The 25,808-nt window shown below is 54.1% G+C and overlaps 1 protein-coding gene across 1 annotated transcript; it reads left to right on the top strand.

Annotated features, from left to right (window-relative positions):
* The first annotated feature begins 2,576 nt into the window (after nucleotides 1-2,576).
* Nucleotides 2,577-22,499, top strand: AHNAK (AHNAK nucleoprotein). The gene is made up of 12 exons (XM_075727126.1): nucleotides 2,577-2,587; nucleotides 2,703-2,856; nucleotides 3,663-3,850; nucleotides 3,927-5,266; nucleotides 5,426-6,726; nucleotides 6,949-12,326; nucleotides 12,549-12,932; nucleotides 13,155-13,538; nucleotides 13,761-14,643; nucleotides 14,806-19,472; nucleotides 19,647-21,107; nucleotides 21,156-22,499. The coding sequence occupies exons 2-12, from the start codon at nucleotides 2,703-2,705 to the stop codon at nucleotides 22,497-22,499; spliced, it is 17,484 nt and encodes a 5,827-aa protein (XP_075583241.1). The 5' UTR covers nucleotides 2,577-2,587.
* The last annotated feature ends 3,309 nt before the right edge of the window (nucleotides 22,500-25,808 follow it).

Below are 25,808 nucleotides of genomic sequence, written 5' to 3'. Positions count from 1 at the left end.
CGCCGCAGCCCCTCCTCCGGCCGGGCCACCCGGAGCCCCTCGGGACCACGTCCCAACATCTCTTGAAGAGCCCCAAGGATGGAGATGCCACCACCCCCCCGCCTCTTGGGCAACCTCGGGGGACCCGCGCGGGCCAACCCTCCTGGCCTCTGGTTCGTGCCCGTGGCCACCAGCCCCACCGGCCCGGCGTCGTTCTTCCCCAAGGGAACTTGGGGACTTTGCTGGTCCCCTCGCAGCCCAGGCCACCTTCTCTGCAGCAAGGGCACGTTGGTGGCTCATGGTTGACCACCAGAACCCCCCCGGGCCGTTGTTCCGAGCCGCTTTCCGGCCGGGTGCCCTCCCCGGGGCAGGATGCGGCACTTGCCCTCGCTGAGCTCCGCCAGGTTCCTCTCAGCCCCTTCCTCCAGCCCGGCGAGGTCCCTCCGGACGGCGGCACCACGCACGAGCCGCTGTGCCCGGGCTGCCGTCACCAAAGCCTAAAACCCGAGCGTAAAAGTGTAAAACCCGAGTGTAAAAGTGTAAAACCCGAGCGTAAAAGTGTAAAACCCGAGCGTAAAAGTGTAAAACCCGAGGCCCGCTCAGCTGGAGCGTGGAAAACCCCAGCCTTGGCAATGGCGGCGGGTTGCCCGGAGAGGTGGTGGGGTCTCCATCCCTTGGCGACGTTCCCAAGCCGCCTGGATGTGGAATCATGGAATGCTTTTGGTGGGAAGGGCCCTTCAGAGCCCACCCAGCCCAGCCCCTGCCGTGCCAGGGACAGCTTTAACCAGCCCAGGGTGCTCAGAGCCCCGTCCAGCCTGGCCTGGGATGTTTCCGGGGATGGGGCATCTCCCACCTCGCTGGGCAACCCCTTCCAGCGCTTCACCACCCTCGTTGCAAACAAATTTCTTCCTTATACCCAGTCTAAATCTGTTCTTCTTGAGTTTAAACCCATCACTCCTCGTCCTGTCCCAACAGGCCTTGCTAAAAGCTTGCCCCCCCCTTCCTGCAGCCCCTCTCAGCGCTGCCAGGCCGCACTCAGGCCTCCCCGCAGCCCCCTCCTCTCCAGGCCGGACACCCCCAGCCCGTCCCCGCAGCAGAGGGGCTCCAGCCCTCGGATCATTTTTGTGGCCCCCTCTGGCCCCACTCCAGCAGCTCCGTGTCCTTGTGCCGAGGGTCCCGGAGCCGGGGCGAGGCGTCACCAACGCGCTCCACGGCCCGGCTTCGAGGTGGCCCTGCCCGAGGGCCGGCCCAGAGGGCTCGTCCCACCCCAAACCCCCTCCGCCGGCCTGTGAAATGCCGCCCAGGCGGTCGCGAGGTTCCTTCGGGGCTTGGCAAGATGACGCCGGGTGACGCTGGAGGGTCTGCGCAAGCCCGCGACGGGGCAGCCCCTCTGTTGACCTCTCCGTGCCGAGGGGGCCGGCGTCCTTGCGGGATTTGGGCTTGCTGAACCTTCACCCGCGGATGGGCTCCACGCAGTCGCACCGCTTCCACGCTTGACCGACGTCGTGAGGCCGGATGAGCTGCTCTGAGGTTTAGATCCTTGGCTGGTACCTCTGGAGAAGGACGAAACTGCCCCCCAAATTCCCTCCAAACCCCCTCCTGTGGCCCTGTCCCCTTTCACCGGCAGAGCTTGGGCGAGCTGCACGGGGCAGCAGCCGCGGGTGAAGGCGGCGTGACGGGAGGCCAGGTTTTTTTTGGAGACCCCTTCCCGTCGCCAAGCCAGGTGAGCCCCGGGCAGGCGTGTTTCACACCAGACCAGCTGGAAAATACCGAGCTTCTCTCTAAATTCGCCTTGGGATTAAGGAAATGAGACGTTAACGATGTGGGTTTGCCCTCGTGAGCCCCTTTGGTAGCGGCTTTGCCGTGGCGATCCATGGGGCAGCGTCGGCTGCGGCGTTGGGGCTTTGCAAGGACCTGGCTTGCCCCGTCTTTGCCCGTCGTAACCTTGGCAGCTGCGCTGGAAGCAGGCTTTCGCTTCTATTTATTTCTTTGCCGCAGCTCGCGTGGGACTGAAGCTCGCTAGAAATGGAGAAATCCCCTCAACTCGTTTTCAGGTGGCAAAAAAAGTTGACTTTGGGGTGGTGGTCCAGGGCAGAAGGAGACACGGGTGAGGCAGGGGAGCCGACGTTGCCAAGTGAGCGTTGCTTTTGTGCTTCCCGGCCATCCCACGTTTGAATTTCTCTAGTTTCCATATTTCGGCAGAAATATCTGTTATTGAGCGTGAGAGGGCCGTGTTGGTGCAAGGCCTATCAGTGACAAGCTCCGGTTGCGTCAACGGGGCGCGGCGGCCATTTGCCACCCTCGGCCGTGGTGACATTTAGGCAGCTTATCGTCCCATTGTCCGAAAACGCCCGGCTCGCCGTACGGCCTCGGGCAGAGCGGCGCCGTGGGCGGCTGGGCTGCGCTTTGGCTCCCGTCCCGTCCGGGCGTCGAAGGTGCAAGAAGGAAAGAGGGAGTGTGTGTGTGTGGGGGGAAGCCGGAGTTTCACGGGGACCTCTCTGATGTCTCCACCAGGCTGGGAAGGTGACACGAAAGCTGCTGCAAGGTCCACAAGCGAGGGCAGAGGGATTCCTGGGGCGGATCCAGCCGGGACCAGCGTCCCAGCAAGGTCAGTGGGATGGAGCCGGTTTAGCTCTTCTTCCTCAACGTCCCATGCGCAAAACCCACGCCCGCCTCCTCAGTCACGCTTCCCTTCTCACCCCCTGCCCTCCTTCCTTCCCCAGATGGAGAAGGAGGAGGAGACCCGCGAGATCCTGCTCCCCAACTGGCAAGGCAGCGGCTCCCACGGCATCACCATTGACCAGACAGATGACGGGGTCTTCGTCAAGCGAGTGCAGCAAAACTCCCCGGCTGCCAAGATGGGCGTCGTGAAGGAAGGTGGGGCCCTGGCGGAGGTTGTTGGGGGGGAGGTCTTTTGGGGGGAGGTGGGAAATGGGTTCTTTGTGTCTGCTGTTTCCATCTTGGTTGTGCCTCAGTTGTTTCCTCCTCCTCCTCCTCCTCCTCCTCCTTCTTCTTCTTCTTCTTCTTCTCCTCCTCCTCTTCCTCCTCCTTCTTCTTCTTCTTCTTCTCCTCCTCCTTCTTCTTCTTCTCCTCCTCCTCCTTCTTCTTTTCTTCTCTTCTTCTTCTTCTTCTTCTCCTCCTCCTTCTTCTTCTTCTCCTCCTCCTCCTCCTTCTTCTTCTTCTTCTTCTCCTCCTCCTCCTCCTCCTTCTTCTTCTTTTCTTCTCTTCTTCTTCTTCTTCTCCTCCTCCTTCTTCTTCTTCTTCTCCTCCTCCTCCTCCTCCTTCTTCTTCTTCTTCTCCTCCTCCTCCTTCTTCTTTTCTTCTCTTCTTCTTCTTCTCCTCCTCCTTCTTCTTCTTCTTCTTCTCCTCCTCCTCCTCCTTCTTCTTCTCCTCCTCCTCCTCCTCCTTCTTCTTCTTCTTCTTCTCCTCCTCCTCCTCCTCCTTCTTCTTCTTCTTCTTCTTCTTCATCTCCTCCTCCTCCTCCTCCTCCTCCTCCTTCTTCTTCTCCTCCTCCTCCTCCTTCTTCTTCTTCTTCTTCTTGGGCAATAATCCTACGGTTCAAGCGTTGTTGCTCCCCATCTTGCTTGCGGTGGGGATGGTGGGGGTGGTCTCCTCGCTGCCTCTCCTTTCCAAAATATCTCACCTCTCGCCCCTCCGCTCGCCCCCCCCCCCCCCCCCCCCAGGGGATCAGATCGTGAGCGCCACGGTCTATTTTGACAACCTGCAATCCGGGGAAGTCGCGCAGCTGCTCAACAGCATGGGCCACCACACGGTGGGCTTGCGCTTGCAACGGAAAGGGGACAAGTCTCCGCTGCCGGGACAGTCATGGTCACACGACGTGTTTGCGGCCAGCAGCCCAGAAGTCGTTCTGGTGAGTGATGGGGAAGAAGGGATGAGGAGGGGGGAAGGAAGCATCCCGGTGCTAAGGAAGGTCTCTTCGTTTCCAGAGTGGAGATGATGAGGAGTACAGGAGGATTTACACAACGAAAATCAAACCCCGGCTGAAGTCGGAGGAGGTGGTAGAAACGGAGTGCGGTGGAACGCAGAGCAGGACCATTACGGTCACCAGGAAAGTGACGGCGTACACGGTTGACGTCAGTAGGCATGACGGAGCGAAAGACGTCGACGTCATCGGCCCAGACTTCAAAATCCGGATCCCGACCAAGGAGGTCACCCACGTGACGAAGACCGACATTGAAGCAGGACCTGGGAAAACAGTGATCAAAATGGCAGCGGGGGATGTGCCTGGGAGAAGCACCCAAGCCACAGACTGGAGCATGGACATCAGAGGGGCACCTCTGGGACCAACGGCTGAGTCTTCTGCCCAGAAGCTGGACGTCCACCTCGGCGAGGCTCGGTTCGGAAAGCCCGGGATAACCGTGTTGGGAACGCAAACGATGGGCGTTCACCTGAGCACTCAGCTGGACCCTCAGCTGCCGGAGAGCCAAGTTCCTGGTGGGGAAACTGGAAAATCTGTTACGGTGGAGGTGCCGGGATGTAACGTTCCTGGCACGGCGTTCCTGGGCCCCCAGGGCAGCTCGCCCAGAATTGAAGCAAATGGACAGATGGGGAACCTGGACGCAGGTTTGCACGTCAAGGGTCCCAGGCTGGATGGCAAAGGACACGTTTCTGGCATGGGTGTCCACGGGGAGCTCTTGCGGGGGACGCTGTCACACGCTGATGCTTCTGCCCCGTGTCTTCAGGGAGATGTCAAAGCCCCCGGCGCTGACGTTTCTTTACCGGCGATGGAAAGCCCAGCTGTCGACGTGGGAAAAATCAAGATTCCCGTTTTGAAAATGCCCAGATTTGGGTTCCCAATGGCAGGACCTGGCGTCGAAGCTCAAGCGCTGCAGGTGGGCACCGACGTTCCCGTGCCGAAGCTGCAGGCTCCGTGCGTGGACGTTGCCTCCGCATCTGTCCAGGTCACGGGACCTGAGGTTTCAGTTCCTTCAGTTAAAGTCCCAACGCCCCAGGTGGACACGGGGTTGAAGGGTGCTGTGAAGGTCCCCTCCCCAGAACTGGAGGTCCCCGGTGTGGGTATCAAAGGTCCCAGCATAGAGCTCCCAGCTTCTTATGCAGACGTTCACGGGGGCAAGGGAAAACTCAAAATGCCACAAATGACCTTTCCAAAATTTACTGCCTTGGACTCGCAAGGGGAAGGTCCCGTTGTGGAAATGGTGCTCCCAAAGGGCGAGGTGGGACCGGCAGTGTCCAAGGTAGACGTTGGCATTCCCGATGTGGCCATCAAAGGAGAATGGAAAGGGCCCAAGTTCAAGAAGGTTGAAACGCCCCAAATCTCTCTGTCAGATGTAAACCTGAACCTGAAAGGCCCTCAGGTGAAGGGAGATATGGGTGTCACGGTCCCCAGAGTGGAAGGGGATGTCAAAGGACTTGGCCCGAAGGGTCTCAAGATGGACGTAAAGGCTCCTGATGTTGAATTTGAAAGTCCAGAGGGTTATTTGAAAGGGCCCGGTATATCTGCACCAGATATGGACATTAATGTGAAGGGACCCAAGCTTAAGGGAGACGTGGATGTTTCCATCCCAAAGATGGGCGGCAACTTGAAAGGCCCTCAGCTTGACGTCAAAGGTCCCAAACTGGGAATGGACATGCCTGAGGTCGACGTCAAAGGCCCCAAAGTTACGATGCCAGAGGTACATGTCAAGGCCCCCAAAATATCCATGCCTGACATCGACTTGAATCTGAGAGGTCCCAGAGTGAAAGGAGACCTGGATGTTTCTGCCCCAAAACTGGAAGGGGAGCTGAAAGCACCCGGACTTGACATCAAAGCCCCCAAAGTTGACATTGAAGCACCAGACGTGGACATCCATGGGCCAGAAGGCAAACTGAAGATGCCTAAGCTGAAAATGCCCAAGTTTGGGGTGCCCGGCCTGAAGGGAGAGGGCCCCGACGTTGACGTGACGCTTCCAAAGGGTGAGGTGGACATTTCTGGTCCCAGGGTTGATATTGATGTGCCAAGTGTGGACATTGAAGGGCCGGAAGGAAAACTGAAGGGCCCCAAGGTCCGTGTGCCAGATGTTGATCTGAACCTGAAAGGCCCCAAAGTGAAGGGCGACGTGGGTGTTTCCATTCCCACCGTAGGCGCTGATTTGAAGGGTCCTGGACTTGACATCAAAGCCCCCAAAGTTGACATTGAAGCACCAGACGTGGACATCCATGGGCCAGAAGGCAAACTGAAGATGCCTAAGCTGAAAATGCCCAAGTTTGGGGTGCCCGGCCTGAAGGGAGAGGGCCCCGACGTTGACGTGACGCTTCCAAAGGGTGAGGTGGACATTTCTGGTCCCAAGGTTGATATTGATGTGCCAAGTGTGGACGTCAAAGGGCCGGAAGGAAAATTGCAAGGCCCCAGTGTGAAGATGCCCGAGGTGAGCTTCAAGACCCCCAAAATATCCATGCCTGACATCGACTTGAATCTGAGAGGTCCCAGAGTGAAAGGAGACCTGGATGTTTCTGCCCCAAAACTGGAAGGGGAGCTGAAAGCACCCGGACTTGACATCAAAGCCCCCAAAGTTGACATTGAAGCACCAGACGTGGACATCCATGGGCCAGAAGGCAAACTGAAGATGCCTAAGCTGAAAATGCCCAAGTTTGGGGTGCCCGGCCTGAAGGGAGAGGGCCCCGACGTTGACGTGACGCTTCCAAAGGGTGAGGTGGACATTTCTGGTCCCAGGGTTGATATTGATGTGCCAAGTGTGGACATTGAAGGGCCAGAAGGAAAAGGAAAAGGTCTCAAATTTAAAATGCCTGAACTAAACATTCAGACACCAAAACTGTCCATGCCAGATGTAGATGTCAGTTTGAAGGCCCCCAAACTGAAAGGAGATGTAGATATTTCTGGCCTGAAGACCTCTGGAGATCTGAAGGGCCCCCAAATAGATGTGGAAGGTCCCAAAGTGGATGTTGATATGCCTGAGGTAGACTTGGAATGTCCAGAAGGAAAAATGAAAGGCCCCAAATTTAAGATGCCTAAGCTTAATATCAAGGCACCTAAAATATCCATGCCAGACGTGGATTTGAACTTAAAGGGACATAAAATGAAAGGAGAGGTGGATGTTTCCCTTCCAAAGATAGAAGGTGACTTGAAAGAATCTGGTGTTGCCATCAAGGGACCGAAAGTAGATGTTGAGGTCCCAGATGTCAACCTGGAGTGTCCAGAAGCCAAACTGAAAACGCCAAAAATTAAATTGCCTCATTTTAATGTGTCTGGCCCAAAGTTTGAGGGAGCTGATATAGACGTCAACCTGCCAAAAGGAGAGATGGATATTTCTGGGCCAGAGGCAGATATTGAAGTGCCAGAGCTAGATGTTGGAGGACCAGAGGGAAAATGGAAAGGCCCCAAGTTCAGGATGCCAAAGCTGAATATCAAAACACCGAAACTATCCATGCCAGATGTAGATTTGAACCTAAAGGGACCTAAAGTGAAAGGAGAAATGGATATTGAGGCTCCTAAGATAGAAGGAGATTTGAAAGGGCCAGAAATAGACATTAAGGGGCCACATCTAGACATTGAGGCGCCCAGTATTGATTTGGAATGCCCTGAAGGAAAACTGAAAGGCCCCAAGTTCAAGATGCCAGAGATGCACATCAAGGCTCCCAAGATCTCCATGCCCGACGTTGACTTCAACCTGAAAGGGCCCAGCATGAAAGGAGATCTTGACGTGTCAGCTCCCAAGCTCGAGGGTGACCTGAAGGGCCCTGAACTTGACATCAAGGGCCCCAAAGTCGACATTGAAGCACCCGATGTGGACATCCACGGCCCAGAAGGAAAATTCAAAATGCCCAAGTTCAAAATGCCCAAGTTCGGGATGCCTGGCTTCAAAGCAGAAGGCCCAGAGGTGGATGTGAACCTGCCGAAAGGAGACCTGGACGTTTCTGGCCCGAAGATGGACATCGAAGGTCCAGAGGTGGACATTGAAGGTCCAGAGGGGAAGGTGAAGGGCCCCAAGTTCAAGATGCCCGAGATGCATTTCAAGACACCCAAGATCTCCATGCCTGACATTGACTTGAACCTCAAAGGCCCCAAAGTGAAGGGGGATGTGGACGTGTCTGTTCCCAAGTTGGAAGGTGACCTGAAAGGCCCTGAGTTGGACATCAAGGGGCCTAAAGTCGACATTGATGTGCCAGACGTGGACATCCATGGCCCAGAAGGAAAATTCAAAATGCCCAAGTTCAAAATGCCCAAGTTCGGGATGCCTGGTGTCAAAGTGGAAGGCCCAGAGGTGGACGTGAACCTGCCGAAAGGAGACCTGGATGTTTCTGGCCCAAAGGTGGACATTGAAGGTCCGGAGCTGGACATTGAAGGTCCAGAGGGGAAGCTGAAGGGCCCCAAGTTCAAGATGCCCGAGATGCACATCAAGGCTCCCAAGATCTCCATGCCCGACGTTGACTTCAATCTGAAGGGCCCCAAGCTGAAGGGTGATGTGGACGTGTCTGTTCCCAAGCTTGAGGGTGACCTGAAGGGTCCTGAGTTGGACATCAAGGGCCCCAAAGTCGACATTGATGTGCCAGACATGGATATTCACGGCCCAGAGGGTAAATTCAAAATGCCCAAGTTCAAAATGCCCAAGTTTGGGATGCCTGGTGTCAAAGTGGAAGGCCCAGAGGTGGACGTGAACCTGCCGAAAGGAGATATTGATGTTTCCGTCCCAAAGGTGGACATTGAAGGTCCGGAGGTGGACATTGAAGGCCCAGAGGGGAAGCTGAAGGGCCCCAAGTTCAAGATGCCTGAGATGCATTTCAAGACACCCAAGATCTCCATGCCTGACATTGACCTAAATCTGAAAGGCCCCAAAGTGAAGGGGGATGTGGACGTGTCTCTTCCCAAGTTGGAGGGTGACTTGAAAGGCCCAGACATTGATATCAAGGGCCCCAAAGTCGACGTTGACCTTCCGGACGTTGAGCTGGAAGGCCCAGAGGGGAAGCTGAAGGGCCCCAAGTTCAAGATGCCCGAGATGCACATCAAGGCTCCCAAGATCTCCATGCCCGACGTTGACTTCAATCTGAAGGGCCCCAAGCTCAAGGGCGATGTGGACGTGTCTGTTCCCAAGCTTGAGGGTGACCTGAAGGGTCCTGAGTTGGACATCAAGGGCCCCAAAGTCGACATTGAGGCACCCGATGTGGACATCCATGGCCCAGAAGGAAAATTCAAAATGCCCAAGTTCAAAATGCCCAAGTTCGGGATGCCTGGCTTCAAAGCGGAAGGCCCAGAGGTGGACGTGAACCTGCCGAAAGGAGACCTGGATGTTTCTGGCCCAAAGGTGGACATTGAAGGTCCGGAGCTGGACATTGAAGGTCCAGAGGGGAAGCTGAAGGGCCCCAAGTTCAAGATGCCCGAGATGCATTTCAAGACACCCAAGATCTCCATGCCTGACATTGACTTGAACCTGAAAGGCCCCAAAGTGAAGGGAGATGTGGACGTGTCTCTTCCCAAGTTGGAGGGTGACTTGAAGAGTCCTGAGTTGGACATCAAGGGCCCCAAAGTCGACGTTGACCTTCCGGACGTTGAGCTGGAAGGCCCAGAAGGGAAGCTGAAGGGCCCCAAGTTCAAGATGCCCGAGATGCACATCAAGGCTCCCAAGATCTCCATGCCCGACGTTGACTTCAATCTGAAGGGCCCCAAGCTCAAGGGCGATGTGGACGTGTCTGTTCCCAAGCTTGAGGGTGACCTGAAGGGTCCTGAGTTGGACATCAAGGGGCCTAAAGTCGACATTGATGTGCCAGACATGGACATCCATGGCCCAGAAGGAAAATTCAAAATGCCCAAGTTCAAAATGCCCAAGTTCGGGATGCCTGGTGTCAAAGTGGAAGGCCCAGAGGTGGACGTGAACCTGCCGAAAGGAGACCTGGAGGTTTCTGGCCCAAAGGTGGACATCGAAGGTCCGGAGGTGGACATTGAAGGTCCAGAGGGGAAGGTGAAGGGCCCCAAGTTCAAGATGCCCGAGATGCATTTCAAGACACCCAAGATCTCCATGCCTGACATTGACTTGAACCTCAAAGGCCCCAAAGTGAAGGGGGATGTTGATGTTTCCCTTCCTAAGCTTGAGGGTGACCTGAAGGGTCCCGAGGTGGATATCAAGGGCCCCAAAGTCGACATTGAGGCACCCGATGTGGACATTCATGGCCCAGAGGGCAAATTCAAAATGCCCAAGTTCAAAATGCCCAAGTTCGGGATGCCTGGTGTCAAAGCGGAAGGCCCAGAGGTGGACGTGAACCTGCCGAAAGGAGATATTGATGTTTCCATCCCAAAGGTTGATATTGAGGCGCCACGTGTGGACATTGAGGGTCCTGAAGGAAAACTGAAAGGTCCCAAGTTCAAGATGCCAGAGATGCACATCAAAGCCCCCAAGATCTCCATGCCTGACATCGACTTGAACCTGAAAGGCCCCAAAGTGAAGGGGGACGTGGACATTTCTGTTCCAAAATTAGAGGGTGACTTGAAAGGACCTGATGTGAGTATTAAAGGGCCAAAGTTGGATGTTGATGTTCCTGATCTTGATGTTGAAGGTCCTGAGGGAAAATGGAAAGGACCCAAGATAAAAATGCCCGATATGCATTTTAAGGCACCTAAGTTTTCTATGCCTGATGTAGACCTCAACTTGAAAGGTCCCAAAATGAAGGGAGAAATGGATGTTTCTGTACCAAAAATAGAGGGTGATGTGAAAGGGCCGGATCTGGAACTCAAAGGGCCCAAAGTAGACATAGAAGCTCCTGACATAGACATTGAGGGCCCAGAAGGAAAGTTAAAGGGTCCCAAATTTAAGATGCCCGACATGCATTTCAAAGCCCCCAAGATCTCCATGCCGGACTTTGATCTGAACCTGAAAGGCCCCAAGGTGAAGGGGGACGTGGATGTTTCTGTTCCAAAACTTGAGGGTGATTTGAAAGGCCCAGACGTTGATATCAAAGGCCCTAAACTGGATGTAGACCTTCCTGATGTTGACCTAGAGTGTCCAGAAGCAAAAGTTAAAGGCCCCAAGTTCAAGATGCCTGAAATGCACTTCAAGACACCAAAAATCTCCATGCCCGACATCGACTTGAACCTGAAAGGTCCTAAGCTGAAGGGCGAGGTGGATGTTTCTGCCCCCAAACTAGAGGGTGACTTGAAAGGCCCCGAGATGGATATCAAAGGTCCTAAAATGGATATAGAAGCTCCTGATGTGGATATCGAGGTCCCAGAAGGGAAGCTAAGAGGCCCCAAATTTAAGATGCCTGAGATGCATTTTAAGGCTCCCAAGATCTCCATGCCGGACTTTGATCTGAACTTGAAAGGCCCGAAAGTGAAGGGGGATGTGGATGTTTCCAGTCCCAAGTTAGAAGGTGACCTGAAAGGGCCTGAGGTTACAGTAAAAGGTCCGAAAGTGGACATCGACGCTCCAGATGTTGAGTTACAATGTCCAGAAGGAAAGTTAAAGGGTCCCAAATTTAAGATGCCCGACATGCATTTCAAAGCCCCCAAGATCTCCATGCCGGACTTTGATCTGAACTTGAAAGGCCCCAAGGTGAAGGGGGACGTGGATGTCTCTGTTCCAAAACTTGAGGGTGATTTGAAAGGCCCAGACGTTGATATCAAAGGCCCTAAACTGGATGTAGACCTTCCTGATGTTGAGCTGGAAGGCCCAGAAGGGAAGCTGAAGGGCCCCAAGTTCAAGATGCCTGAGATGCACATCAAGGCTCCCAAGATCTCCATGCCAGACTTTGATCTGAACTTGAAAGGCCCCAAAGTGAAGGGGGACGTGGATGTTTCTGTTCCAAAACTTGAGGGTGACCTGAAAGGCCCGGACATTGACATCAAAGGCCCCAAAGTCGACGTTGACCTTCCGGACATTGAGCTGGAAGGCCCAGAGGGGAAGCTGAAGGGCCCCAAGTTCAAGATGCCCGAGATGCACTTCAAGGCTCCCAAGATCTCCATGCCCGACGTTGACTTCAATCTGAAGGGCCCCAAGCTCAAGGGCGATGTGGACGTGTCTGTTCCCAAGTTGGAAGGTGACCTGAAGTGTCCCGAAGTGGACATCAAGGGCCCCAAAGTCGACATTGAGGCACCCGATGTGGACATTCACGGACCAGAAGGAAAATTCAAAATGCCCAAGTTCAAAATGCCCAAGTTCGGGATGCCTGGCTTCAAAGCAGAAGGCCCAGAGGTGGACGTGAACCTGCCGAAAGGAGACCTGGATGTTTCTGGCCCAAAGGTGGACATTGAAGGTCCGGAGCTGGACATTGAAGGCCCAGAGGGGAAGCTGAAGGGCCCCAAGTTCAAGATGCCCGAGATGCATTTCAAGACACCCAAGATCTCCATGCCTGACATTGACCTAAATCTGAAAGGCCCCAAAGTGAAGGGGGATGTGGACGTGTCTCTTCCCAAGTTGGAGGGTGACTTGAAGAGTCCTGAGTTGGACATCAAGGGCCCCAAAGTCGATGTTGACCTTCCGGACGTTGAGCTGGAAGGCCCAGAGGGGAAGCTGAAGGGCCCCAAGTTCAAAATGCCCGAGATGCACATCAAGGCTCCCAAGATCTCCATGCCCGATGTTGACTTCAATCTGAAGGGCCCCAAGCTCAAGGGCGATGTGGACGTGTCTGTTCCCAAGCTTGAGGGTGACCTGAAGGGTCCTGAGTTGGACATCAAGGGCCCCAAAGTCGACATTGAGGCACCCGATGTGGACATTCACGGACCAGAAGGAAAATTCAAAATGCCCAAGTTCAAAATGCCGAAGTTCGGGATGCCTGGTGTCAAAGTGGAAGGCCCAGAGGTGGACGTGAACCTGCCGAAAGGAGATATTGATGTTTCCGTCCCAAAGGTGGACATTGAAGGTCCGGAGGTGGACATTGAAGGCCCAGAGGGGAAGCTGAAGGGCCCCAAGTTCAAGATGCCAGAGATGCATTTCAAAACACCCAAGATCTCCATGCCTGACATTGACCTAAATCTGAAAGGCCCCAAAGTGAAGGGGGATGTGGACGTGTCTCTTCCCAAGTTGGAGGGTGACCTGAAAGGCCCAGACATTGACATCAAGGGCCCCAAAGTCGACGTTGACCTTCCGGACGTTGAGCTGGAAGGCCCAGAGGGGAAGCTGAAGGGCCCCAAGTTCAAGATGCCCGAGATGCACATCAAGGCTCCCAAGATCTCCATGCCCGACGTTGACTTCAATCTGAAGGGCCCCAAGCTCAAGGGTGATGTGGATGTGTCTGTTCCCAAGCTTGAGGGTGACCTGAAGGGTCCTGAGTTGGACATCAAGGGCCCCAAAGTCGACATTGATGTGCCAGACATGGATATTCACGGCCCAGAGGGTAAATTCAAAATGCCCAAGTTCAAAATGCCCAAGTTCGGGATGCCTGGTGTCAAAGTGGAAGGCCCAGAGGTGGACGTGAACCTGCCGAAAGGAGACCTGGATGTTTCTGGCCCAAAGGTGGACATTGAAGGTCCGGAGCTGGACATTGAAGGCCCAGAGGGGAAGCTGAAGGGCCCCAAGTTCAAGATGCCTGAGATGCATTTCAAGACACCCAAGATCTCCATGCCTGACATTGACCTAAACCTGAAAGGCCCCAAAGTGAAGGGGGATGTGGACGTGTCTCTTCCCAAGTTGGAGGGTGACTTGAAAGGCCCGGACATTGACATCAAAGGCCCTAAATTGGATGTAGACCTTCCGGACGTTGAGCTGGAAGGCCCAGAGGGGAAGCTGAAGGGCCCCAAGTTCAAGATGCCCGAGATGCACATCAAGGCTCCCAAGATCTCCATGCCTGATGTTGACTTCAATCTGAAGGGCCCCAAGCTGAAGGGGGATGTGGATGTGTCTGTCCCTAAGCTTGAGGGTGACCTGAAGGGTCCTGAGTTGGACATCAAGGGGCCTAAAGTCGACATTGATGTGCCAGACATGGACATCCATGGCCCAGAAGGAAAATTCAAAATGCCCAAGTTCAAAATGCCCAAGTTCGGGATGCCTGGTGTCAAAGTGGAAGGCCCAGAGGTGGACGTGAACCTGCCGAAAGGAGACCTGGATGTTTCTGGCCCAAAGGTGGACATTGAAGGTCCGGAGCTGGACATTGAAGGTCCAGAGGGGAAGCTGAAGGGCCCCAAGTTCAAGATGCCCGAGATGCACATCAAGGCTCCCAAGATCTCCATGCCTGACGTTGACTTCAATCTGAAGGGCCCCAAGCTCAAGGGCGATGTGGATGTGTCTGTTCCCAAGCTTGAAGGTGACCTGAAGGGTCCTGAATTGGACATCAAGGGCCCCAAAGTCGACATTGACGCACCAGACGTGGACATTCATGGTCCAGAAGGTAAAATAAAAATGCCCAAGTTCAAAATGCCCAAGTTCGGGATGCCTGGTGTCAAAGTGGAAGGCCCAGAGGTGGACGTGAACCTGCCGAAAGGAGACCTGGATGTTTCTGGCCCAAAGGTGGACATTGAAGGTCCGGAGCTGGACATTGAAGGTCCAGAGGGGAAGCTGAAGGGCCCCAAGTTCAAGATGCCCGAGATGCACATCAAGGCTCCCAAGATCTCCATGCCTGACGTTGACTTCAATCTGAAGGGCCCCAAGCTCAAGGGCGATGTGGACGTGTCTGTTCCCAAGCTTGAGGGTGACCTGAAGGGTCCTGAGTTGGACATCAAGGGCCCCAAAGTCGACATTGAGGCACCCGATGTGGACATTCATGGTCCGGAAGGTAAAATAAAAATGCCCAAGTTCAAAATGCCCAAGTTTGGGTTGTCCGGGTTGAAAGGAGAGGGTCCAGAAGTTGATGTAAATCTACCTGAAGCCGATGTTGCTATTTCAGGTCCTAAGGTTGATGTTACTGTTCCTGACCTGGACATTGAAGGACCAGAAGGAAAACTTAAGGGCCCCAAATTTAAGAAGCCTGACATGCATTTCAATGTTCCAAAAATCTCCATGCCAGATATTGACTTGAATTTGAAAGGCCCCAAACTGAAAGCTGACATTGACCCTTCTGTTCCCAAAATAGAGGGTGAGCTGAAAAGTCCGAAGCTAGACATCAAAGGGCCAGAACTTGAGGTCGAGGGACCAAAGCTTGATCTAGAAGGAAAGACTAAGAAATCCAGGTTTAAGCTTCCAAAATTTGGCTTTTCTGGTCCTAAAGTGCAAAGCCCTGATGTGGATGTGAAACTTAAAAAACCTGACATTGAAATATCTGGTCCGAAAGTTGATGTTCATGCTCCAGACGTGGATGTACAGGCAAAATCCAAAGGGTCAAAATTTAAAATGCCTTTCCTGAGTATTTCATCACCTAAAGTCTCAATGCCAGATGTGGAGCTAAATCTGAAAGGGCATAAGCTAAAAGGAGAGTTAGATGTTTCCAGCCCGAAGCTGGAAGGGGAACTGAAAGGTCCCGAGGTGGACATCAAGGGCCCCAAAGTCAACATTGAGGCACCTGACGTGGACGTTCATGGGCCAGAGGGTAAACTCAAAATGCCCAAGTTCAAAATGCCTAAATTTGGCGTGTCAGGGTTTAAGGCTGAGGGGCCAGAGGTGGACGTTAGCATTCCAAAAGGAGAGCTGGATGTTTCGGGTCCCAAGCTGGATATCGAAGGTGCCGGTTTGGAAATTGAAGGGCCAGAGGGGAAGCTCAAGGGCCCCCAATTTAAGATGCCAGAAATGAACATCAAAGCACCCAAAATCTCTATGCCCGACATTGACCTGAACCTGAAAGGCCCCAAAGCAAAGGCAGATGTGGACGTCTCTCTTCCCCAGGTGGATCTGAAGGGCTCAGATTTGCACATGAAAGGACCAAAAGTGGATGTAGAGGTTCCTGACCTTGACATTGAAGGCCCCAAAGGAAAACTGAAAGGCCCCACATTTAAAATGCCTGAAATTAATATCAAGGCTCCCAATATTTCCATGCCAGACTTTGATTTGAATTTGAAAGGTCCCAAGTCAAAAGGAGGTGTGGATGTCGATCTTTCAGGGCCAAAATTGGAAGGGGACTTGAGTGTGCCAGACATTAATATCAAAGGACCAAAGGTTGACATTGATGCTCCTGAGCTGGATGTTGACGGGCAAGAAGGAAAACTGAAAGGTCCCAGGTTTAAAATGCCAGAGATGCACATCAAGGCTCCCAAAATTTCAATGCCTGATGCCAGCTTAAACCTCAAAGGTCCCAAGCTGAAAGGAGACATAGATGTTTCTGCTCCAAAGCTAGAAGGGGATTTGAAGGCTCCTGACATCAATATTGGAGGCCCCAAGGTCGACATTGATGTGCCAGACGTGGACATTCACGGCCCCGAAGGAAAATTCAAAATGCCCAAGTTCAAAATGCCCAAGTTCGGGATGCCTGGCTTCAAAGCAGAAGGCCCAGAGGTGGACGTGAACCTGCCGAAAGGAGACCTGGATGTTTCTGGCCCAAAGGTGGACATTGAAGGTCCGGAGCTGGACATTGAAGGCCCAGAGGGGAAGCTGAAGGGCCCCAAGTTCAAGATGCCCGAGATGCACATCAAGGCTCCCAAGATCTCCATGCCTGACATTGACTTGAACCTCAAAGGCCCCAAAGTGAAGGGCGATGTGGACGTGTCTCTTCCCAAGCTGGAAGGTGACCTGAAGGGTCCTGAATTGGATATAAAAGGACCCAAAGTCGACATTGATGTTCCTGATGTGGAGATTGAAGGACCAGAAGGAAAATTGAAAGGCCCCAAACTGAAGATGCCAGAGATGCATTTTAAGGCTCCTAAAATTTCTATGCCGGACTTTGATTTGAACCTGAAAGGCCCGAAAGTGAAGGGGGATGTGGATGTGTCCGTGCCGTGTGTGGAAGGTGAACTGAAAGGGCCAAAACTTGATGTTAAAGGTCCCGAGTTGGATGTTAGTGCCCCAGATGTTAACATCGAGGGGCCAGAAGGAAAGTTAAAGGGTCCCAAATTTAAGATGCCCGACATGCATTTCAAAGCCCCCAAGATCTCCATGCCGGACTTTGATCTGAACTTGAAAGGCCCCAAGGTGAAGGGGGACGTGGATGTTTCTGTTCCAAAACTTGAGGGTGATTTGAAAGGCCCAGATGTTGACATCAAAGGCCCTAAACTGGATGTAGACCTTCCTGATGTTGAGCTGGAAGGCCCAGAGGGGAAGCTGAAGGGCCCCAAGTTCAAGATGCCTGAGATGCACATCAAGGCTCCCAAGATCTCCATGCCAGACTTTGATCTGAACTTGAAAGGCCCCAAAGTGAAGGGGGATGTGGATGTTTCTGTTCCAAAACTTGAGGGTGACCTGAAAGGCCCAGACATTGACATCAAAGGCCCTAAATTGGATGTAGACCTTCCGGATGTTGAGCTGGAAGGTCCAGAGGGGAAGCTGAAGGGCCCCAAGTTCAAGATGCCCGAAATGCACATCAAGGCTCCCAAGATCTCCATGCCCGATGTTGACTTCAATCTGAAGGGCCCCAAGCTCAAGGGCGATGTGGACGTGTCTGTTCCCAAGTTGGAAGGTGACCTGAAGTGTCCCGAAGTGGACATCAAGGGCCCCAAAGTCGACATTGATGTGCCAGACATGGATATTCACGGCCCAGAGGGTAAATTCAAAATGCCCAAGTTCAAAATGCCCAAGTTCGGGATGCCTGGTGTCAAAGTGGAAGGCCCAGAGGTGGACGTGAACCTGCCGAAAGGAGACCTGGATGTTTCTGGCCCAAAGGTGGACATTGAAGGTCCAGAGCTGGACATTGAAGGCCCAGAGGGGAAGCTGAAGGGCCCCAAGTTCAAGATGCCCGAGATGCATTTCAAGACACCCAAGATCTCCATGCCTGACATTGACCTAAATCTGAAAGGCCCCAAAGTGAAGGGGGATGTGGATGTGTCTCTTCCCAAGTTGGAGGGTGACCTGAAAGGCCCAGACATTGACATCAAGGGCCCCAAAGTCGACGTTGACCTTCCGGACATTGAGCTGGAGGGCCCAGAGGGGAAGCTGAAGGGCCCCAAGTTCAAGATGCCCGAGATGCACATCAAGGCTCCCAAGATCTCCATGCCTGACGTTGACTTCAATCTGAAGGGCCCCAAGCTCAAGGGCGATGTGGACGTGTCTGTTCCCAAGTTGGAAGCTGACCTGAAGTGTCCCGAAGTGGACATCAAGGGCCCCAAAGTCGACATTGAGGCACCCGATGTGGACATCCATGGCCCAGAAGGAAAATTCAAAATGCCCAAGTTCAAAATGCCCAAGTTCGGGATGCCTGGCTTCAAAGCAGAAGGCCCAGAGGTGGACGTGAACCTGCCGAAAGGAGACCTGGATGTTTCTGGCCCAAAGGTGGACATTGAAGGTCCGGAGCTGGACATTGAAGGTCCAGAGGGGAAGCTGAAGGGCCCCAAGTTCAAGATGCCCGAGATGCACATCAAGGCTCCCAAGATCTCCATGCCTGACATCAACTTGAACTTGAAAGGCCCCAAAGTGAAGGGCGATGTGGAGGTTTCTGCACCTGAGCTGGAAGGGCCTAAGGTTGAGATTGAGGCCCCTGACGTGGACATCAAGGGCCCTGAAGGGAAGCTGAAGGGCCCCAAGTTCAAGATGCCCGAGATGCACATCAAGGCTCCCAAGATCTCCACACCAGATTTCGATCTGAACCTGAAAGGTCCCAAAGTCAAAGGTGACATTGACATGTCCGTGTCAGGAGCAGAATGTGAACTGAAAGGTCCAGAGGTCAATATCGGTGCTCCTAAATTAGATATAGGTGCCCCTGATGTTGATATTGACAGCCCGGAGGGTAAATTCAAGCTGCCTAAATTCAAAATGCCCAAATTTTCCATGCCTGGCTTTAAAGGGGAGGGAGTGGATGTGGATGTGAACCTCCCAAAGGGAGACATTGACGTGTCGGGCCCCAGCATAGATGTAGAGGCTCCTGATCTGGATGGAAAAGTCAAAGGTCCCAAATTTACGATGCCTGAAATGCACATTAAGGCACCCAAGATCTCCATGCCCGATGTGGACTTCAACATCAAGGGGCCTCAGCTCAAAGGAGATGTAGATGTTTCTGGACCCAGGCTTGAGGGTGATTTGAAAGCCCCCCAAATTGATGTGAAAGCCCCCAAAATAGACATTGAGGCTCCCGATGTGACCATCGAAGGGCCGGAAGGGAAAGTCAAAGGCCCAAAATTCAAGATGCCAGAGATGCACATCAAGGCGCCCAAGTTATCCATGCCCGACGTTGACTTCAATCTAAAGGGCCCCAAGCTGAAGGGAGACGTGGATGTCTCGGCACCAAAGCTGGAAGGGGATTTGCAGTGTCCAGATGTTGACATCAAAGGCCCCAAGCTGGACATTCAGGCGCCTGATGTGAACGTCGAGGGGCCGGATGGAAAACTGAAAGGGCCCAGGTTCAAGATGCCAGAAATGCACATCAAGACCCCCCAGATCTCCATGCCAGACATCGACTTGAACCTAAAGGGCCTGAGGCTGAAAGGCGATGCCGACCTTCAGGGCCCGAAGCTCGAGGGAGGTCTGAAGGGTCCGGAAGTTGATATCAAGGGCCCCAAAGTAGATCTTGAGGGCCCGGAGGTTGATGTTGATGGTCTGGAGGGAAAAATAAAGATGCCTAAAATGAAGCTGCCCAAGTTCGGTGTTAAAGGAGAAGGTCCCGACGTGGACGTGAACCTGCCAAAGACAGAGGTCGATCTTTCAAGCCCCAAGGTAGATATCAGCGTCCCGGATGTGAGCATTGAAGGTCCAGAGGGCAAACTGAAAGGTCCTAAACTGAAGATGCCAGAAATGCACATGAACGTTCCTAAAATCTCAATGCCTGAGATAGACTTGAGTTTGAAAGGCCACAAAACAAAGGGAGGCTTTGACATTTCAACCCCAAAGATAGAAGGTAACCTGAAAGGTCCTGAAGTTGATATCAAAGGCCCAGAACTTGGCATCAAAGGCCCAGAACTTGGCATCAAAGGCCCTGAAGTTGACGTCGAATGTCCTGACCTGAACATTGAAGGCCCGGAGGCCAGTGTCAAACTTCCCAAGTTTAAGAAGTCAAAGTTTGGGTTTGGGATGAAAAGCCCGAAGGCAGAAATCAAGGTCCCGGGGGCAGAAGTGGATTTACCTGAGGCGGAGCTGAACGTGGAGTCGCCTGACATCAACATTGCTGGAAAGGGTAAGAAGAGCAAGTTCAAGATGCCAAAACTTCATATGAGTGGACCTAAAGTTAAAGGAAAGAAAGGTGGGTTCGATGTGAATGTGGCTGGTGGAGAGCTCGATGCGAATTTGAAATCTCCGGAGCTGGATATGAACGTAGCTGGTCCGGACGTGACGATAAAAGGTGACGCTACGGTGAAGTCCCCCAAAGGGAAGAAACCCATGTTTGGGAAAATCTCCTTCCCAGATGTTGAATTTGATCTTAAATCACACAGATTCAGAGGGGATGCTTCTGCAGCAGTCCCAAAAATAGAGGGGGAACTTAAAGCGCCTGACGTAGAAGTCTCTGTGCCAACTGCCAAAGGTGATGTAAAAGGCCCGAGTCTCAACGTGGACGTTGAAGCTTCTGACGTGAGCCTGAAGAAACCAAAGTTCAAACTTCCCAGTGGGCAGGTGGGCGTAGGGGACTTGAAAATTGAGGGCGACCTGAAAGGACCCGCCATTGACGTTGCCGTTCCCTCGATCCCAGTGCCAGATGTCGACTTAAATGTGAAAGGACCAAAAGTAAAAGGTGAAATCAGCGTTCCTGGAGCAGAACTGGAAGGTCCCGAAGGAAAGCTGAAATTGCCCAAGGTGGGGAAAATGGGTCTCGGTCTGGAAATGCCGGATGCAAACGTGGATATCTCGGTCCCAGCTGTGGAAGGAAGCGTGAGCCTCCCTTCGGCTGATGTGGACCTCCGAGGTGTTGATGTAAAGCTCAAAGGGCCCCGTATCTCTGGACCCGATTTTGATGGAAACCTGAAAGGACCAAAAATAAAGGGAGATCTGGATGTTTCGAGTTCTGTGGAAGGGCCAAGTGTCAGCCTGGATGCACCAGGCATTGACATTGGAGGCTTGGGAGGAAAGCTGAAGCTGCCAAAGCTTAAATCCCCCGCTATGGAGGCACCCGATCTGAGCGTGAAAGGCGGTGTTGACTGCTCCGTCCCACAAATGGAGGTGGGTGCGAAAGCCCCGGGTGCAAATCTCAATCTCGGCATCCCAGGCATCAATATCAAAGGGCCCTCGGTGGATGTTTCTGCGCCCGATTTGGATGTAAACCTGAAAGGACCAAAGCTGAAAGGAGATCTGGATGTTTCTGCTGACGTTAAATCCCCCAAAGCATCAGTGGATGCGCCCGATGCCGGCTTTGAAATTCTGGGTGGCACGATCAAGCTCCCGTCCCTCAAGCTCCCCCAGTTTGGTATTTCCAGTCCTGGTGCGGATGGAGCCGATGTAGGCGTCAATCTTGAAGGTCCCCAAGTGAAAGGAGGCCTGAAGGGCTCAGGGGCTGGCGTTGGGTTGGAAGGACCCGACGTGGAATTGAAAGGGCCTAAATTTCAAATGCAGGCACCCGGCGTTTCCTTGCCAGGTGTTGACCTGAAGCTGAAAGGACCAAACCTACGGGGCGACGTAGATGTTGCCGGGGAAATCAAAGGTCCAAAAGTCAGCGTGGAAGCACCTCGCATCGACATTAAGGAGCCTGGCGTAGGTGTCCACCTTGACGCTCCTGCCTTGGATGCGTCTGCACTGAAAGTTTCCGGGTCGGGTTTTAACATCAACGTGAAAGGGCCGAAGATCAAGGGTGGTGCCACCGTCTCTGGAGAGGCGGCAGCGCCTGCTGTGAGCGCCGGCGGGGGAGCTTTTCATGTTACCGGCCCAAAGGTAGGAATCGGAGGTCCCAGCATCACTGCCAGCGTCCTGCAAGGTAGCCCAGAAAGCAGCCTGGGAAAAGTATCGTTCCCCAAGCTGCGAATGCCTAAATTCGTGTTTTCAGACCCCGAGGTGAAGGGCAGAGAGATGGGGGTCGACGTCGAGTTCCCTGGCGCAGACGCTAACCTCCAGGCTGGCTCCGCAGAGCTCGAGTCGGAGGATGCGGATGTCAGACTGAAGAAATCCAAAATCAAAATGCCCAAGTTCACTTTTTCCAAGCAGAAGGGGAAGAGCAGCGGTGCCCTGGGCTCCCCGGAGGTGTCTGGGTCTGTTTCGGGATCGAAAGGTGACCTGAAGAGCTTGGGGTCCACCGAAGGTGAGCTCGACGTGGGAGAGGGTCCGTCGGCGAAGGGGAAGTTCTCCCTCTTTAAAAGCAAGAAGACGCGTCACCGGTCGTCGTCCTTCAGCGACGAGCGCTCGTCCCACTCGACACCCACGGGAACCCTGGAGCTGGACATCAGCTCGGGCGCCGACAAGGGGAAACAGGGCAAAATGAAATTCGGGACGTTTGGGGGGATCGGCTCAAAAACTAAAGGTTCTTACGAGGTGACGGGAAGCGACGAGGAGATGGGGAAGGCGCAGGGCAGCGGGGTATCGCTAGCATCCAAAAAATCACGCTTGTCCTCCTCCTCCAGCAACGACAGCGGGACGAAGGGCGGCTTCCGCGTGCCCGGGGTGGAGCTGACAGTGGCCAAGAAGAAAGAGTAGCGCGGCTGTACATAGGTGCCTGTGTATATAGGTAGCCCTCGCCGGGTTTGTACATACATTTTGTAGCTTGGGCTACTTTCGCCCTCGGCAAGCGCGTGAGCCGGGGCGGGCGGGAAGCGCACGGCGGGCGCTGAGGGATGCGGCGGGTCCACGGGCGCTCCGGCCACGTGGAAGCATCTCCACGCTCGAGATGGCGGCTTGTGCATGAAATGCTGAGAGCTTAAGTTTACTAGCAAGCTATTTTTGATAATTTTTTTTTTTTTTTCCCAGTTTACGGAATATTTTCAGTGTTTGGCTCGTGGAAACGAGGCGGGGCGGGGCGGGGGGGTTCGCCATCTTAACAGTCTTTTTTTTTTTTTGGCTTTTATTTGCGGAGCTGAAACTTCTGTCAGATGAATGCATCTATTAAAAAAAAAAAAAAAACAAGAAGAAGAAGAAGAAAAAACTACCAAAAAAAACCAACCCCAACCAACCAACAAGAAGAAAAAACTACCAAAAAAAAACAACCCCAACCAACCAACAAGAAAAACCTACCAAAAAACAACCCCGACCTGTAAAATACCGCTGTAACCGAGACGCGTCCATTGAACTCCCGCTACGGGGTTGGAAAAAAAATAATCCGCATGCTTCCCGTGGTTTGGTTGCGTAAGGGCACGATATCGAATAACCTCCGGCGGCGCGGCGGGAGGGAAAGGACGGTTAACGAGCCAGCAGCCGGCTCGTTTGCGCAGGAAATGTCTCAAAAAGGTTTTGTGCGTCGCCACTAAGCGACCGAGCTTCATTTTATTGTTTTTTTTTTTTATTTTTATCGATGCGTTCGTTGTTGCCTCTACACATCTGTTACATTATTTGTATTATAAGGGGGGGGGGGGTGGGGGGTGGGAATTTGTCTCAGTTACAGCCTGAAAACGCGCGACGGCCGCTTTTCCGGCGTTCGGAATAATTTTTGTTAACAGCGTATCTCAAGTTTAAAAAAAAAGCAAGAAAGCAGCAAAGCAAAAAAAAATGATTTGAAAAAAAAAAAAAAAAAAAAAAAAAAAAAAAGCAAAAACCCCTTTCAGCACTTTAATGGCGAATTAATTGAGAATGTAAGAAGAATGATCTTGTAAAATGCAAATAAAAAGTTTATTAACCATGAGCCAGCGTGACCGCTACCGCCGCGTTACCCAGCTTCACCGTTTTAGGGGGATTTGGGGTTATTTAACCTCAAATTTGCGGTTATTTACCCTTGAACACGCTCGCGATGGCCCCGGGAGCCTCTGCCCGGCCCCCCTCAGATTTGGGGTTGGGGGGGCTCTTGGGGGGCCAAAGGCGGGGGGCCCGCGCCCGCCGGCTGCACCTCCTGTAGCTGCTGCTCCCAGCCCCGTTTTCATATTTTTATCCCCCCCCCAAAAAAATTATATTGAAGCGATGCAACTCACGGGGGGTGCTGGGCTGGTCACGGGGGGGGGCCGCCGGCCACCGCCACGCCGAAGCCTGCAAGAGAGGGACCCCCAAAATCATCAAAGGGGGCCGCGGGGCGGAAGCGCTGGGGGGGGGGTCAAATGGGAATTAAAGGGCGACGGGGGGGGGGGTTAATGGGGAAGCACATAAAAAAATACCCCCCCACGTCCACCCCCGTAAGGCCCTTCTTGCCCCCCCCAAACCCCTCAGGGGGGGTTCCCCCCCCCCACCAAGGCCCTGCTTGCCCCCCCCCCAGCCCCTCAGGGGGTTCTCCCCCCCCCAAGGCCCTGCTTGCCCCCCCCCAGCCCCTCAGGGGGGGTTCTGCCCCCCCCAGCCCCTCGGAGGGGTTCTGCTCCCCCCCAGACCCCCCCCCAGGCCCTTCTTGCCCCCCCCAGCCCCTCGGGGGTCTCTGCTCCCCCCAGCCCTCAAGGGGGCTTTGTTCCCCCCACCCAGCCCCTTCTTGCCCCCCCCCCCCCGGGGGGCTTTGTTCCCCCCCCCGCCGCCGCTCCCTGCCCGCCGGGGGCCGCAGGGCGCATGCGCGCAGCGGGAGGGGCGCACCTACCTCCCAGCGCAAGGGGCGCTGTTTCCGAGACCCCTCCCTCCGCGGGGCATGCCGGGAGCTGTAGTTCTCCGCCGTATGCACGGCCATGTTGTCCCCCGGTGCATGCTGGGAGCTGTAGTTCTCCGCTGCGGGCCCGCGTCGGCCGTGTTGGCCCCGATGCATGCTGGGATCTGTAGTTCTCCGCTGCGGGCCCCGTCGGCCATGTTGGCCCCCGGTGCATGCTGGGAGCTGTAGCTCTGCGCCAAGGGGCCTTGTCAGCCATGTTGGGAGCTGTAGCTGGGGCTCCCGGTTGTCCATGCGGCTCTCGGTGGTCGGGCGGCCACCGGTGGCCACTTGCCCGCCACGGAGCGTCACTCCCTGGTTTATCTCGGTGGGGGCCGAGGGTGTTTCCCTACCCAGGATCCTCCAAATCACCTCCGCGACCCTGGACCCTCCATCCCCCCGAGACAGCCCCGCTTTTGGCCTGCCCCGACTCGGCCCAAGGCCGTCCTTGCGCCTCACCGCCCTCTCCGAGCGTCACAGGGTCCTTCTGGCCCCCTCCAAACCCCTCCTGAGGCCATGAGCACTCTTCAACCGAGGCTGGACAGCAAAGTCTTTGCCTCTTAGACCACAGATCCAGGCACGCTTGGATAATATGGCCACCACCATGGAGAGACGCTCAACGCCATCATTGGGAAAGCATGTCCGCCAAGCCACGAAGGTACGTTCAACGCCATCATTGTGTTAAGAAAGCGTACCTGCCAAGCTGTGAAGACACACCCAACACCGGCGTTGCATTAGGACACCACGTCCACAAAGATGTGTTCAACACCATCATTGTGCTAGGAAACCACACCTGCCAAGCCACGAGGACGTGCTCAACACCATCACTGCGTTAGAAAACCACGTCCACCACCATGAAGACCCGCTCAATACCATCAGTGCTCTGGGAAACCACACCTGCCAAGCCACGAGGACGTGCTCAACACCATCACTGCGTTAGAAAACCACGTCCACCACCATGAAGACCCGCTCAATACCATCAGTGCTCTGGGAAACCACACCTGCCAAGCCACGAGGACGTGCTCAACACCATCACTGCGTTAGAAAACCACGTCCACCACCATGAAGACCCGCTCAATACCATCAGTGCTCTGGGAAACCACACCTGCCAAGCCACGAGGACGTGCTCAACACCATCACTGCGTTAGAAAACCACGTCCACCACCATGAAGACCCGCTCAATACCATCAGTGCTCTGGGAAACCACACCTGCCAAGCCACGGGGACGTGCTCAACACCATCACTGCGTTAGAAAACCACGT

The sequence above is a fragment of the Pelecanus crispus genome, chromosome Z, assembly GCF_030463565.1.
Source record: "Pelecanus crispus isolate bPelCri1 chromosome Z, bPelCri1.pri, whole genome shotgun sequence".
NCBI classification, from domain to species: domain Eukaryota; kingdom Metazoa; phylum Chordata; class Aves; order Pelecaniformes; family Pelecanidae; genus Pelecanus; species Pelecanus crispus.
Note: the sequence above shows the minus strand (reverse complement) of the source record. Positions and strands in the feature narration are given on the sequence as shown.